The sequence below is a fragment of the Echinops telfairi genome, unplaced genomic scaffold (assembly GCF_000313985.2).
Source record: "Echinops telfairi isolate 266 unplaced genomic scaffold, ASM31398v2 ScPeMD7_7412;HRSCAF=8450, whole genome shotgun sequence".
In the NCBI taxonomy this organism is placed as follows: domain Eukaryota; kingdom Metazoa; phylum Chordata; class Mammalia; order Afrosoricida; family Tenrecidae; genus Echinops; species Echinops telfairi.
In genome coordinates this window covers 18,207,995-18,224,519 of record NW_022111312.1, presented here as the reverse complement: position 1 = coordinate 18,224,519, position 16,525 = coordinate 18,207,995, and the positions used below count along the sequence as shown (strand labels likewise).

The 16,525-nt window shown below is 56.2% G+C and overlaps 1 protein-coding gene across 1 annotated transcript in view; it reads right to left on the bottom strand.

The window, feature by feature from the left end:
• Window positions 1-1,012: 1,012 nt before the first annotated feature.
• The window catches only part of LOC101647961 (splicing factor SWAP), a 51,858-nt gene continuing 36,345 nt past the window's right edge, over window positions 1,013-16,525 (bottom strand). The window contains exons 14-18 of the mRNA XM_045296735.1: window positions 10,229-10,494; window positions 5,979-6,104; window positions 2,677-2,841; window positions 1,569-1,641; window positions 1,013-1,392 (exon numbers count right to left, since the gene is read on the bottom strand). Coding sequence (XP_045152670.1) covers window positions 1,327-1,392; window positions 1,569-1,641; window positions 2,677-2,841; window positions 5,979-6,104; window positions 10,229-10,494 — 696 coding nt within the window. The 3' untranslated portion in view covers window positions 1,013-1,326. The remainder of the gene's footprint in view (window positions 1,393-1,568; window positions 1,642-2,676; window positions 2,842-5,978; window positions 6,105-10,228; window positions 10,495-16,525) is intronic.

Genomic DNA, 16,525 nt, shown 5'->3' with positions numbered 1-16,525 from the left:
CTCTCTGCATGCAGTACCCAGCCCCAAAGTTGGTTTTTGCACATCAAACAAAAAGCAGTCAAAACAATGGGACAGGCATTTTACTAGCTCCCTTCCTATGTAGACAGTGCTGACCGTCCAACAAGAAAGCCAAGAGCAAGGAAAGCAGGTGGCAGACAGGTCACTAGGCCACGTTTTCGGCCGTTGCTACTCCACTGCTCCACGCATTAGGCAGATGAAACTGCAGCGAGAGGGCTCTGTGCCTCAGACTTGGCAAAGCGCCCGCCTGCAAATGCACTGCGCCCGAGGCTGTGGGCCCTTCTGGAGGGCCATTGCTCATTGTCAAAACTAAAGCTGTGTCCACGGCCCACGGTGTCTGCTCCCAGACTTGCTCTGTAGCTGATGGTTGCAGTGTGGGGGGTTATGAGAGTGAGGTGTGTGTGTGCGTGTACATATGTGTGTGTGTCTACACGTGTGTACAGTGTGATATGTGGATGTTTATAAGGGAGGTGGCTGTGGTACAGTGTGTGCCTGTAAGGGAAGTGTGTCTACGTGGGTGGGTGTGTAAAGGTGTGTGTGTGTGTATACACAGGTGGGTGTGGAGCAGTGTGGGCCTTTGTGAGGGGGCATGGGAGGGTGGGTGTGTTCTGTGCACGTGAGCAGAGATATCGTGTAACCCAACCCACCCACCACTAGCTACGGGGTCCGACCACTTGGGGCAGTTTCCTCTGAGGTCCTCTGTGCTGGGCGTCCGTGGTGAGGTCCCATAGTCCCGGCTCACTCGCAGAACTGGACGGTGGCCATGCTGGCCCCGGAGGGGTGATCAGTGAGGACGGCAGGCTCTCACCTGGTGTTTCCCAGAAGGTGCCGGAGCACCAGAGCATGAGGGCCTAGGAGGGCTCCTCCCACAGCCGGAGCAGCAAACCTGCTGCTACCTCATGACACCTCTTGGGATACGGGGTGACGCAGAAAACAAGTGGCAACCAGGTAGCGACAAAGTCACACAGCCAGGCAGGAGGAACGCCTAGGGGTGTCTAGAAAAAGGTGTCTTCCTCTGGTTTTATTTGATACATTTTCACAGAAACATGGCATATTTACAAATATACAGGGACGGGGGAGACTGCTGGTCAGAATCTTAAACTGCAAATGGCATCAAAAAGTAATTTACAAAACCACCATGTGTCCAAGGGAGCGAGGGGGCGCCGGACAGTTTCTGCCCCAAACCGGAGCCAATGAGCTTCCGGCTCTTCCGATTCTGTCACCTCACATGCCTTGAACGTGGCCTGGTCTGTGCTGACCCCGGCAGTGGTGGTGGTGGTGGGAGGGTGGGCAGCCATGGGCTCAGGCTCAGGAGGCGCTGGTCTGCAGGTTTTTGGACGCTGCAAGCATTGCTCTCACTTTGGCCATAAGGTCCTGTCACGGTGAAAGGCCAGGGGGCTGATGTGAGCACCCTCTGATCCAGCAGGGAGGGCTAGAGGGTGGACCCAGCCCACATTCTGGCCATGGTGTGTGTGAACCTGGGACCTCCACCCCCACCCCGACCCCAGCCCCAGGTGCGAGGCAGGGAGGAGCGCAGTGGCCGGTCTCACCTGAGTTATTTTGCTTTGCACGGAGGACACGATCGCTGACGAGATCTGCCCGTCCTTCTCCTGAGAAACCCCCCTGAAGCAGACACGAAGGGTCAGGGTCAGGAAAGCACTGAGCACTGACTGGTGCAAACTCCCAGGGGGAGCAGACCTACCCCACCTCCCAGGCCAGAAACATCACCGTCACCGTTCCACTCTTACACTCCAGGTGACACAGAGGAAAGGGGTGCCATCAGGCACAAGTCCCCCGCTGCAAGCCTCCCTGGGTGGGACAGCCTGCTCCGACCCACCCCAGAGCTGCCCATTGCGCGGCCCCCGCTGGGTGAGGAGGGCAGACCACAGGTCCCTACACACTCCCCTGTGGCCAGAGCCCCATGCCTCTTCACGCTGTAACAAGGTCACACCTGGTGGTGCTCAGTGGGTTAAGTGCTAGCTGCTAGCTGAAAGGCCAGGCCATCTGTTCAAACCCACCAGCTGCCTCTCGGGAGAGAGATGAGGCAGTCTGGTGTCACAGACTCAGAGAGCTACCGCATACACTCGAGTATAAGCTGACTGCATTATCAGTCAAGGCACCCAATTTTACCACAAGAACAGCATTAAAAATGTGCTGAAAAACTCCATGTATACACAAGTATATATGGTAAGTGGCTCCATTCTGTCCTGCAGGGTCACCGTGAGTCAGAAAGACAACAGCAGTGGGCTTGGTGCCTTTGGGTCAAGTGGGGTCTCTACGGCCCTTACAGGAAGTGGTGTGGGCTACTTCAACTCCGGGCACATGCCCCCCGCTCTCATCAAAGGAGCAGGTTCACAGTGTGAAGAACAAACAAACTTTACTCCCAAAGGGTACACCCAGAGGTGCCCCCTCTCCCCCTGAAAGTCCCTGGCTAAGGTGAATGATGCTGACCTGTCCAGGCCCACCAGCTACATAATCACTCCTATGTGACAGCGAGTGAGAAAGCGGAGACCCTGCGTCACCAGGCCGTGACAGCAGCCCAAGTGCTGGGCACAGCTCTGAGGGTAGGTGGACACACTGGCATGGTGCCGGGCACTGGTGTTGGTGAAGGAGGACTCCTCTGTCAGGTAGGGGTGTGTGCGCGTGTGCGTTTTTTACCTGGAGCGCTCCTGGCTGGAGCCCCGGCTCTCCACAGGAGAGATGCTGGCCGAGTGGGCGGCCGCCCTGTGTGCCGACTGCTTACTCGGGGACACCGACTGAGACCTGGCCTTGGACTTGGTCCGAGACCGTGACCGCCTCTTCTTCTTCTTCTCGTGGGGGCTCCTGGGGAGAAACACGTTCATGACGCAAGGGCTGATGCAAGGGTGCTGGGAAGAAGGAGTCGGCCCGTGAGCGGCTCACGACACCTCAGTGACTTTCCCTTCCTCCCGGGAGACACGTGGGCACGCCAGTCAGCATTGCCACGACATCACAGAAATGCCTATGAGACAAAAGGGTGGCGCTGTAACTCCTCAGCACGTCCTCTGTCTGGGTTTACATGCAGCTAAGGGCGGCTTCCCCCTCTAACCCCGTCCACAGGAATTCTAGGCAACACAGCTGTTTGACACCCCTCACCCCCATTCATGTTCCTTTTCAATGTTCTCCACTTGAAGGAACCAGCAGAGGTCTGAAGGGGCAGGCTCAGGGCTGCAGGTGGATGGGGGAGGTCTCCCAAAGACATTCCCCCAGGACGGGCCCTGGACCCAGGAAGAATAAGCGGGAGTGCTGTTCCCAGGAACAGGGGGGGAAATCCTCACTGCAATTTTCCCGACCGTTTGCTATTCAATGTAGCTTTCCATTTTCTAAGACACCGTGACTGTCATGTGTCCTTCGAGAATCTACCAAGATGATCCCGTGGGACCCCTCTGCCCTGAACAGGCTGGCAGATGCCCTCAGATAGATGCCACTGTTCTGGATGCCACTGTTCTGACTGGGCCTTTTTTTTTTTAAGGCATCCTAATGAGACTAACCTTGGGAGAAAGGAATAAAGAGGAAGAACACAGTCAGCATTATTTTAAACTGAAAGAATTGAGGAAGAAATTCAAGCCTTGAGGTGCAATAGGGACAAGATTCTATGGGCGAAATCGTGGACACTGCAGGAAGCACCTAAAGACGATGGAGAGGATGCACAGATCCCCCGGTGACCAGTCACCCACGTCTAGAAGCAGCACAGGGCAAGAACCAATGGTGCTGATGCACAAGTTCAAGCTGTACTGAAAGCATCAGCCACATAAATACAAGGCTCCCGGAATGGGCGGACTACCAACTGAAATGTTTCGACAAGCTGATGGAGCACTGGCAGCTCTCCCTCGTGGAGGCCAGGAAACGCGGGAGACGACCGACACTGGTGGGAGGAGACCCACGTCTGTGCCCACTCCTAAGACAGGTGGCGCAGCACAACGGTCACACGATGGAACCCCGTCAGCCAGGTCACCGACTAGCAGAATTATGCCGAAGACCACCCAGCCGCAATGGTTGCAACGGGACATTGACAGGGAGCTGCCAGAGGTTCAGGCTGGATTCAGAAGAGGATGGGAACAAGGATCTCATGGATCTCAGTTAGATCTTGCCGGAGAGCAAGAGTACCAGAGTGATGTTGACTTGTGTTTCATGGACTGACTATGCCAAGGCATCTGTGTGGATCATAACAAACTATGGACAGCTGTGAGAGGACTGAGACTGCACGTGGATCTAGAGGCAGCTGTGCAAACGAGGCGTACAGCCTGGTTTAAACTCAGAGAGGCATGTGTCGGGGTTGTCTCTCACTATACTGATTCAACCTGTGTGCCGAGCGAATCGTCAGAGAATCTGGATAGTTCTCCCTGCAGGAGAGAGAGGAAGCCGTTGTAAAGACTGGAGACCCTGGGAACCCCGTGGGGCATTCCCTGTCCTGCAGGCTCACTGTGAGTCAGAATGGACCCGCTGGTTCATGGGGACTGTGACTTCCCTGGGCAGCCCCGTTCTCCCAGCTGGCAGTGTGTGTACTTCCTGCTTCTTGTCAGACAAGACTGTGCACTGGGGCAGTTTCCCTCCTGTCCTTTCGCCTTTTGAGTCCGGCCTCACAGCCTGGCTGAGCCATGGACTTGGTGCAAGGTGGCCTGTGAGGGCAGCGGTGAGCCTGCAGCTAACCATGGGTCCATGTGTGTTCAGGAGACGTGTCGCCAAGCCTGCGATGTACTCGTCCAGGGCTTGGCACAGACCAGCACCCGTGCCTGCAGCGCCGCCTGGTACAGGTTCTTCCTGTGCACAGGGAGCTCGTGCGGCTGGCTTCAAAAGTCCCCGTGTGCTAAACTTCCCCGGGAAGTCAGGGCGGATCTGGGCACGTGGTGACTCCCCCACTGGGCAGGTCTCATCCTCTGTGACCTGGGCGGAGTGCTGCGGCAGGACTGTGAAGGGGCGCTGAGACCTCCGCTGGTGATTCTGGGTCCGCTGTGCCTCTGAGCTGACAGCTCTGGGAGCCACCCCACCTCTCAGGAGAGTGACATTTAAAGCCCAGGGCCATGTCAGAAAGGCCGCACAGGTTTGGGGCCCAAGCCTGGCTGTCAGAGCGCTCACTGGCCCCATTCAATCAGCCTCTCCTTTATACACGGCTACTCGGCGACTGAAAAGATTATCCAGGGTCCAGGATGCCTTTCAACTGTGGGCCATGCCTGCCTGCGTGCTCCAGGACGGAGGTCTGAGGAGGATCTGATTTCTGCCTTACATTTGTACCTGGTGAGACCAGACCAGGACCCACAACTCCAATCACACCAAGCGGGTGGGAGACGGGATTACTCGGCTAGAACTTCTTGCGCAGAGTGAGTGAGTGAGTGAGTGGACGGTGACACCCTGGTGGGCACCAGCGGGCCTCACAGGGCCAGATGGCATTTGTATCAGGAGGCACAGATCCCATTTACTGCCCATGGAGGGTCCTGGGTAACTGGGTCCTGCAGGTGTACTCTGAGGAGGAGCTGCCGCCTGATAAATGGGCAGCAGGGGGCAAGGCTAGACACTTGCCCTGGAATGGGGGAACACCATGGGCACCTCCATGGGGATTCTGAGCCTCCGTGGTTATGTCAGCACCATGAGACTCAAGGCTGCTGTGCCCCAAAGGTGAGCCCTGCCACAGTGCCTGTGCGGAGTGCAAAGACGCCAGTGTTCAGGGAGAAAGAAGCGCAAGGTTGCAGGTTGCGTCCTGTGTAGGATGTGTGCAGCAGCGAGGCCACAAGTCTGAGACACCGTGAGACTGACCAACATGGCGACACAGACAGGATGTGAGCACCAGCTCCCCCGCCCCCCCAGCCCCAACTGGCCTCAATGATGCTCTGATTTCTGCGCAGCACAGCACCCTGAGGCAGGCCTGTGTGCCCCACTGAGCCCCGCCTGCCTTCCAGCACAGACCCCGAAGCTGGCACCTTCTGCCACTGTGCACTCTAGCCCACCTGGAGCGTGTCCGCTTCCGGCTGACCCCGGGGCTGTTGCTCACACGGTAGGCAGTGGGGACGCTCCTCTCCTCCCGGCGCCGCTCTGGGGAGCGCACTCTTCTCCGCGGGGACCTGGAACGTGACCTGCACAGAGGACAGGGGTCAGGCCAGGTCTGTGGGTGCAGCACGGTGTGCAGGGCTGAGTTCTGCAGGGGTGCCCTGGGTGGGGGTTGGACACCCCCCGATCTGTCTCTACCGCACCAGGGTGGCTGTTTTCCACACCAGGAGCCCACTTGGGACACTGATGGGCTTTGTGCAGCGCCAGGGCCAGCTCAGACCTGATGCTTCCCCCAGCCCACCCCCACAAACCTCTGTCCACTGTGGCCAAGCTTTCTGACATTTCTGTTGGGTGTCAGGCTGGCAGGGAGTGACATCTGGTTCAGGAGGGCCAGTGGAGCCAGAAGGTCAGCTGGCCACTTCTGCTGCTCCCTTCCCTCTAGGTAGAGTGGCACCAACCCTGCACTCCCCAGGTCTCTCTGCATGCCAGTCATGTGGGGAGTTACGCCACCCGGCTGCCAACAAGAGGAGCCGGGTGATGCAGGGGTTAAGTGCTTGGCTGCTAATCACAAGGATAGCCGTTCAAATCCACCAGCTGCTTCATGGGAGAAATGTGAGGCAGGCAGCTCCTGCAGAGACGGATCCCCTTGAAATCCCCCCCGGGGTTGCTCTGTCCTACAGGGCAACTATGAGTGCCAGTGGACTTGAGGGCAGTGGCCGGCAAAGTGACTAGATTTCATGGGTGAAACTCCGCCTATGGGGGTGCTCTGGGCCTGATGCTGCGCCCCGCAAGCAGGTGCCCACATGGGGCCAGGCTCTCCCCGCGGGCCCTTGGGGGTGGGTGTTGGTTCTGTAGCCCATCAGCAGAAAGGGATGGGGACAAACCCAATCCAGCCCGCATCTCTTGCCTTTCTGCTTCCATGACAACCCACGTGAAAACCATACAAACAAGCCGTTCGATTCCACCTGAAAACCCTGATTTTGACTGCAGTAAGACACCCTCAACACACAACACTCAGAACATGCCACCACCCCTGCTGGGGCCTTGGGTGGGCTTGTGTCCTTCCTGGGAAACAGAGGTACCCCGGCCGGGCCGGACTCGTGAGTGCCCGGCTGAGGCCGATGGTGGGCCAGCAGACAGCTCTGACCTGCCTCGCAGCCGCGGGCCATTCTGGGTTGATCTTTAGGACCTCTCCTAGGGTGCGGCCAAGGATGACAAAGGCAGTTGGCGGGCGCCTTGTCCTTCACCAGGCTTCCTTCCCCGGGTGTGTGCTGGGGGCTGTCTGGGCCCCAGCCAGGCAGCAGGAAGCTTTCAGGGATATTTCACATGGAGCCAGTCACCCAGGCTGGCCACCACCAGCGGCTACTTGAAATAAGAGGTCCTGGTGCTGTCTCTCTGGTAACCAGGCTTCTGGCATGGCCACCACGGCACGGGGCAGAACAAGGCCCTGCAGCAGCCACCGACACTGACAGGGACGTGTCTATAGTAGGTCACTGTACATCTCCTCGACCTCCTCCCCATGGACACTCCCTTGGCGAGCCCTGGGCGCTGAGCCCTGCGGGACGCAGCTAACCACGGACATAATGTGAACGTCAGGCAGCACGTCAACAGCAGGAGTACTTCTAAAAGCAACTCATTCCACTGAGGTAGAGAATCCCACGGCATGCAAAAATACAGGTGAAGTACAGCACAGGAGAGAAGAGTCCGACACTCAGAGATCTTCCTATCAGTGTCTGAGAGATGGAATTGTAGTTACTAATGGAAACGCTGTGTGTAAACATAAACTCGTGAAGATATAAAACGGCTTTCTAGTCTAGACTTAGGATTTTAGCAATTTAGCACTGTGAAAGAAAAAATGTCATTTGCAGTCTCCTACCACGATTAGAATAAAAGGGGGGTGGTGGTGGCATTTTACTGGAGCTGGCAGTGGTCATTTAAAACGGTCAGCACCTCAGGTCCTAGGTCGACATTACATCTGCACCTGGTTCCTCTATCTGAAGGGACAGACAGGTACAGAAGAGGTCGGGACAAAGTTGTTAGCAATCTAAATATTTTGGCTAAAATGGAACAAGTCCTGTATATCCCACGGAGCCCTGTTGGTGGGCCATGATTCACAAGTTCAGCAGCTCCACCCGCGTCACTCCTGGGGGACTCTCCTAAGGAGTTACAGCCTTGGATGACCACTGCAGTCCCACTCTGTCCCACAGCACAGGGTGGCTGTGAGCTGGCACTGACTGGATGGCAGTGAGAGCCCTGTCACTGGTCAGTGCTAGGAGTGTGGACTGGGAAACGGGGCCAGCCACTAGCTGACACAGGACGCCCCCAACCTGACAGCAGTGCCTTCTCCGGCGAGAGGGCTAAAGCTGGCTCCCCTCAGTGGGTCTACAACGACAAGCTGCCATAATGAACAGCTTACCTACCTTGGCAGCTGCAGGAGGATGAGCCTCAGCTGGGACTCGCCCTTGAGAGACTTGGAAACGCGGACAGGGGTCTGTGACGAGGAGAGACCCCTCTCTTTAGCTCACTCCCTAGGCAGCACCATGCCCTGCGCAGCCACCAGGGTCTCCTACTTGTAATCCAGTCACACAAACAAATGACACAGATTTAACTTGCCCGTCAGTTGGTTTAACCAACTCCACATCTTCTGGCACCTGCAGCTCGGACCCCAGCCAGAGATCACAAAGCTATGAAAATGACCAACTTGTTCCCACTGTAGACTGTTCTAAGTTTACGTCCAACTGAGGTTAAAATTGGCAGTCTCGTGTCACTGGAGACTTCTGAGTTTCTTTCTCACTCCAGTGGAAACAGCAGACCGAGGAGAGGAGCTCCGCTCACCAGCATCAAGTCTGCTCAAACAGCCCGATTTACCTCAACACGAAACAAAACACATACACCCCTGCCTCCGCTAACACCACATCACTCACAGGTGATCTACCCTATCATAGACGAACAATCAACACACACGAAAACTCAACAAACATGAACTGTTTGCCCCTGGGGTTGGAGACTGTGCACGGTGGTCCACAGCCCTGTCCTGAGAGCCGGCCATTTGAAGGCTGGACACCCAGCAGTGAAGCTTAGAGGGTGGGGTTGAGGAGCAAGCCTGAGTCTGCTGTGTGAGTCTGCCACAGGGTAGTGGAGGGTGGTGGTGGGGTCTTCCTGGACCTGACAGAGCTCCCTGGCTGGCTGGCTGGCTGGTGTGTCCTTGTCATTTATTTCCAGCTATAAAGTGGCCTAAAAACTCATTTTCAAATAAGAAACCTTTAAAAGTTTTGAGACATACATAAAAATTCTGGGGAACTTCCAAAAATAGAAAGCATGGCATTAAGAGTGCTCAACATAAAACAAAAAGGCTTTTGTGCTGAAGTGTCAGTTGGGAAGGGGGGTCAGGGGTAGGGGAGCGAGATGGTTGGTGGAGAGGGCATGATCGTTCAAAGAATTAGCCAAATGCAGCTCTCTCAGTCCCCAAGCACATCCAAGGTCACTGTCATCGCCAAGTTGTGTCAAGACGAGTCAGGCCTTTGGGGTCTGATGTGGGTAGAGTTAAGGCAAGCCTCTTGCTTTGAGGATATATTCAACGAGGCATGTGTGTACAATTGTTTAAAAACAAAAAGGTTTTGGAATTTTTTAGGGACCACTGCATTTTCCAACTGGAAAGAACTGAACTAATTAGAGGACAAAAGCCACATCCCGACAAAACAAGCAAGCACTCTATTGCAGAGATGAGGGACGTCCCAGCGGCACAGAAGAAATCAGAAGGCAGGACGAGGGCTCTGAGAATAGCCACCGGCATCTCTCCATCTCCCTCTAGCCAGCGCCTCTCAGCAAGCACGGCACTCCTCGACCGCGCACAGCCCCTGCACACTGGTTACTTCCGTTGCTGGAGTGGTGACATGCTTGCTCACAGGCTGGCTGACAGTGGCGGCTTGTGGGGGCTTCTGTAGAGGTCGGGGGTGGTGGTGGTGGTGGTGGTGGCAGGGATGACAAGTCGGGTGCGCGCAGGATATTGTGCAGGCAGGGGAAGGGAGCCTGCTGCTCCAAGCCTTCCAAACCCCGCCTAAGTGGAGATAAGTGCTCACCCACCGGCATGGGATGCTCAGCCCTGCCCAGGCCAGTGTACACAGGTCTGCTCCTGGGCGCCAGAGGTTGAGAAGGGCCACCTAGGCACACAGCACCTGTGCCTCTTGGACACCCACCCCGCAGCCCCTACCTGGAGCGCCGCACTGTCCGGTAGGCGCTGGGGAGGGTGTGCTTGGCCTTTGAGTGCGACCGGGACCGGGACTTGGATGAGGAGTGATACTTGGGGGAGCGGGATCGCGTCCGAGACCGTTTTTTGTGCTTTTTCTTCTTCTTCTCCTTCTCTTCTTCCCGGGGAGGATCTCTGCTTCTGCTCGAAGGCCGGTCGGCGGGTTTGCCTTCTAGAGGGGGCAGGGGTCTCCCCGCTGTCGGTGGAGCGCAGGGCACAGCACAGGCTTCCTGCAATCAAAGGAGATGCTTGGGGTGAACAGGGACAGAGTGCAGACGTGGGAGATGCAGTTCGTGCACACCAGGACTACCTCTCACCCAAGACACCCCTCCTCCTACCCCTGGAAGATGGACAGTCATCAAACCCTGTGTGCTCAGGAGCCCGAAGCGCCCAGAGAACAAGTGAAACCCCGCCCTCCACAGAGCGCCTTCCTGCCCGTGCCCCCTGTGCATGGCAGGCCCAGCAGGAGCCCCAAGTGAGCCAGCCTCCGCTGCTCCTCTCCTCCACAGAGCCCAGCCTGCAGCCCCACGGACATACATGCTCTATGGCTTCCTGGGGACACAGATCACACCGTGGCCTGGCAGTCTGTGAAAAGTTGGTGTCCTTCTGCAGCCCTGTCCCTCGCCATTCAGGAGGTCACTTCTCAAGGTCATTCCTGGAGAAAGGAATCTCTCCCATCCATTCAGCTCCAAACAGCTAGAGACGAACGTGCACCAAGTACTCCACTTGCCAGCAGCAAGCTGTTTCTCCAAGACCCCTCTCGAGGCCCACTGGTTTCCCGGGTTACACTCTTGCTGTGGCTCGACCCTGGCAGGTCTGGTTCAGTGAAAACCACGAGGACTGCTGGCACTGGGACCAGCCTGCTGCTGCCCACAGCTGACCGTTGCCCAGCGCTTACAGTGCTCGAGGTGGCTGTCTGTCTGGGTGGTCCAGAGGAGTAAGCTTTGTTTGGGGTCATCATGCCAGGCCTGCTGCTGGAGCTCCTGGTTCATCTCTGATGTGCGACCCACAGGAGGCCAAATGAGAGGTCTACACCAGAGACCCACACGTTGCCCCATGGTCCACACAGCACCCAGGGAGGGGGATGGGACTGAGACAGCTCTGCTTGTAGGTGGGAAACAAGTTCAAAGGTGAAACGAGACACTAACATGCCTTTGAGGGGCCCACTCAGCCAGGCCTGGAGCCCATGCCTGCCGCTGAGAGGAGGCAGGAACAGCCTGGCCGCCAAAGATGCACTCTATGGAGACACCCACATGCTGCTCACGGGGTGTGTGTGCTTGTATGTGTGCGAGCTCACAGGCGCATGCTCCTGAGGAGACGCACGCCACACCATCTCAGTCCGCGGGCTCTGCGCTGGGGATGGCACTTGGGTCTGGCCCCAGGGCAGGGCTGGCAGGGAACAGCCAGGCAACTGCAGTGGATGGCGGGGTCCCTGACGCCACAACTGCCCACAACGCTTGGGAAAACTGGGTGTGGGCCTCACTCCGGCCAGAGTGTGAGAGAGTGGCACAGGCCAGCCCTGGCCCCTCCTCGACAGAGACTTTCAGTGTAGATGCTGTGTCTGCAGAGAAGGCGCCTCTCGACTGCCCTGCCCTGCACGGCACACGGCCTGCCAGCTCTGAGGCCACTGCAGCCGTCCCCGGTGAGCAGTGAGCGCACGCCCGGCTCCTGGGGGCAGCCCGGCAGATGGCATCAGTGTCCACCAGCTGGGGCAGAGCTACCTGTTAGGGAAGCACTCTTCATATTCCAGCGCACTCAGGCCACCACGGGGGAGGGGCCGGAGGGGCATCAGGCGGTGTCCCGTTGCTTTAGTCGCACAGGGAGGAGAAGGGCAGCCGGCCCTTTTATCACAGCCAAGTGTTTGGCAACAAATTAGCACAAAAACTAACAACTACCCTTTCCTGCTGTGGCAAAACGAATTGTGGAAGAGCAGATTAACATGTATTTTAAAGTAACATCAAATCTTATTTGTGAAGTAACGCTACATTAACTGTGAAATGGGATAATTATACATAAGGCTCGGGGTTTTCTATGTTTGGAATCTCAGACGCCTGCGCTGGTCTCCTCTTGAGTCCTGCTCCCAGCAGCAGCGGGGGCAGCTCCGCTCGGGACCGAGGCAAGACCCAAGTCACCCCCACGCTGCCTGTGCGTGTGCCAGCCCTGCACATATTGCATCCTCCATGGGCCGGCCAGGCACCCCCAACCTGCTGCCAGCCACCCGGCCAGGCCACTTCCTTCTCAGGTGTCCCTGCTGCTGGGTCTTGGCTGGCTGGAGCCTCTCCAGGGATCCTGCAGCCTTCTGGGGCCACCCTGAGGGGCTGCAGATGGCTGTCACCTGCCCTCTGTGGAGGGAGCGAGGTGTGGCACAGGGTCTCTCACAGTCCCAGAATGCATGCTGGGCCCCTCGGGCCTGCCTTGCTGGGAACTCACCGGCGTGAACCACAACTTCACAAACACAAGTCTTTTGACTACTGATGAAAACCAATGGACAGGTTTGTGACTCAGATTCCAGAGTACCCAGCTGGTTGCTGTGACGATTTTCTGCTAAACTCCTGGACCGGGCGATGTGGCAGGGCCACTAGGTTTAAAATGTGGAGGATCACACACCTCAAAGCCAAATGCGACACCGTGGGGAGGATTCTGACCCACAATGACCCTGCAGGATGGAGCACAACTGCCCCCAGGGCTTCTCAGGATGTCACGTCTTTCCCTTCCAACGTCATGTTGCTGTTGAGCGCGTACACGGTTTGTATGGTGGAGTCGCAGCCCCTCTCCCATCCCCGAGCTGCAGACTCCACGGCCTGGCTTGCTCTGCGGAGTGGCTGGCGGGTGCACACCTGTGACCCCGCGGTTGGCAGCGGAGCACTAAGCCACCGTGCCTCCAGGGCTCCTTGTAACTCAAAGGGGTCCATTTCAGGACAACTTCAGATCAGATTTCTCCTGTTTCTAATGAAGAGAGCCTGTGCATACACACACATGAGATAGCATATGTAACGCGTGTGTACGACGTAGGTGCACGCAGTTCTATGTTTCCACCTTTTTGTCACTAGAGACACCATTCTGAAGTTATACCTACCAGGCCAAGCCCCATTGGAGAAAAAGGGCAGAATGCTGAGACAGGGTCCATGCCATGGACTGAGGGGAAGCAGGGAGAAGATGCACACTTGCCCACGTGTGGGGACAGCTCTGGCTGCACTGTGTGAGAGGGGTGTGTGTGTGGGGGGTGTTGTATCACTCCCCAGGTCCTCACACTGAGAAATCCCTGGTGGCGTGGTATGGTGTGTTCACAGCCAACACGGCCGATACCAAAATAAAAAGATAATCGGCAGAGACAGGCCAGGGTGTGAGCTCATGGCAGACACAAACACCGGTGGCCCAGGCACGTAGGACAGGTTCCTGCACCCAAGAGTCAGAGACAACCCCCTCACCCCCGCCGGGCTGGCAGGGTGGGCACAATTCCCCACCCCACAGGGCACACTCAGGTTGTGCCACAAGGGCTCTCACAGGCCAGGACACAGGAGCTCCCCCTGGCCCGTGGCACCAGCACAGGGAGGGCAGGCAAGTCCTGGGCGGCATCTGACGAGGCGGGCTTGAGGGCAGGGACATCAGTGGGCAGCGCTGAGCACCACAGAGGCCTGCATAGGAAAGGAGGGCCCTTGGTGTGAGGGGAAAGGGCAGGTGCCAGGAGGCTGCCCCCGCTGCGGCCTGGTCAGGGTGAAAGATTCGAGCCCAACAAACCAAACCCATGGCTGCCAAGTCAGCTTAGACTCAGCGGCACTACAGGACCAAAAGGAGCTGCTCCACTAGGTTTCCTGATGGCATCGTGACAAGAGCAGCCGCTACATTCCTCCCTCGGGGCAGCTGGTGCGTTTGAGCTGCCGACCTTCCTGGCGCAGCCCAGCACACATCCCACAGTGCCACCAGGGCTCCTGTTAAAGCCACACGCCAACAAGTAGACGTGGCGTCCCTCATGAAAACACAAGCAGCAGCTATTAACACCACTTACCATTGGGGAAAAGCCGAGAAAGAGTCAGTCTCTGCAGCATACATTAGTCTAACTTCTGAATGTCTTTTTTCCCGGCGAAGCAATATTTTACCAAAAAGAGAAGACACACGCAATTTACTGGCATGAGTTATTCCACTTTGGTTTTGATGTTTATGCCATGAGTTTTAAACCCTGGTTTTAAAATGGGTTCACTGTGGTTAAAATATTTACAGCACAACATCTGCCAGGTCAACTTCCCTGCATCCCTCACGTGCACAGCTCTGTGGCAGGGCCACGCGCAGCATGCTTTGAAACCACCACCCTTCACAGAAGCTCAGCGTCTGCCCCTCACCCCAGCAACGGCTCCCTTCTTCCCTGCCCCACAGCCACTGACACCCATGCACCTGCTTCCCACAGTGGGGCCACACAGCATCTTCAGTCCCACAGTGGTTAAGCAGCACTCCATCGTGTGCCCACGCCATGTCCTGTGAGCCCAACTGACACGAGCCTGGTGTCATACGAGGCGGCCATACAAAGTGTGTGTGTGCCCAAGTACCCCCCCACCCCCACCCCCTAATACAAGTTTCTGTCTGCAGTGTGGCTCCCACTGCTGGCACACACAGGGACTGGACAAGCCAGGCCGTGTGGTAGTTCTAGCTTCTCCCTCCTGAGGAAGGGCCAGTCTTTCAGTGGTTACACCCCTCCTATCAGCAATAGATGAGGGGTCCCACTTCTCCACACCACTGCCAACACCCCTTACTTTCTGCTGTTCTGGTGGAGGGAGAGCAGCTTCTCTCTGTGGCTTGGGTTTGCATTTCCCTAATGATGTCGCGCGTCTCCCTGTGCTTGACGACCACGTGTACATCCTCACTGGTGAAGTGTGTCTTGCTGTAGAGCTGTAGGTATTCTTTGCAGATTCAGGACCTTGAGCCCTCACCAGATAAATGGCCCCCCACTGTGACCCCTTTCGGTGGGCTCTGGCCCTATTTTGTTGGCAACAGTCCAATCTGCCCCTTTGGTCCGCTCCTGCCTGTGCTTTCGGCACCACATCCAAAAATCCGTCTGTGAAAGGGAGTTCCTGGCACATCACCCCCTTTGTTTTTTTCTCCCGAGAGCTCTGTGGCTTTAGCCCTTGCATTGAGGGCTTCGATTCGTCATCTATGATGTGATCTAGCGGTGCGATTCTTCTGCGTGTGGTGATCCAGTTGTCCCAGAACCACTGTTGACGAGACCCTGCTTTCCCCATCGAACGAGCTCCGTTCCTTTGTTGAAGCCAGATGACCACAGATATGTGCTTACTCTGGACTCTCAATCCTCTTCCATGTGTGTTGGTCTATGCATCTCACTCTCATGCCAGAAGCAGGCTGTTCTTTATAGGTTTCAAAATCAGGGATTTGGTGAGGTCTTTACAAATCAGAAATATACATCGTTTTTACCAAAAGCAAATTAAAAAGTAAGAAGCTGCCTTTCTTTACTACGTAGAGGAAGCCCTGTAAGAATCTTGAAGGTAGAGTGAAGGGAAACCCTGGTGTGTCTGGGGGCCACTTGGGAGGGCACTTCTGGGAACTGTCGATCAGAGTTGCCTGCTCGCTCCTCGGCCTTGCAGGGTCTCTCTCTGTAGGCAGGCCGGTGGACCCCGAAGGCTCCTGCAGGCTGATGTGCGTGGTCACACCTGCCTCCATCTGCGAGCGCAGCAGAGCCAGGATGCTCAGTCAGAGTCTGAGGCGACGTGTCCCAGGAGCTGCTTTAGACCACAGCCTTTCCAGTACAAATCTTACGACAATCGTCAAGTTAATCACAAGAGCTTTGGCTTCAAAGCAATTAGAGACATCTGCTAACATTACAATTTCTGCTGAAATAGTTTAGCAGCTACAATCTATACATCTAAACTATACAATACAATTATGTATCCAGAAAAATCATCCAACAGATTAGAGGAAGCAGGAAGCGCATTCTGTGTGTCAGAGACTCAAAACCAGTCGGACAGGGAGGGTGGAGGCGCGTTGAAGCTGGGCAGGCTGAGGGGGTACGGCACATACGCCCCTACGAAAGGGGGCCAGACTGTGAGCAGGCCCGATGGCAGATGGGGCAGGTCAGAGGTTAATGATGAACGCCCTAGCTGCGACTGAATTTTCATTAAAATACAACTTCATCAGAAAATGCAGATGCAATATGTAATACAGCCACTGAAAGTGCCTATACTCGCAGATGTCCTTAATTAAACCTTTCAGTCATTGCACAAATGGCATCCTAACAATAAAGGAAACCAAAGCCAG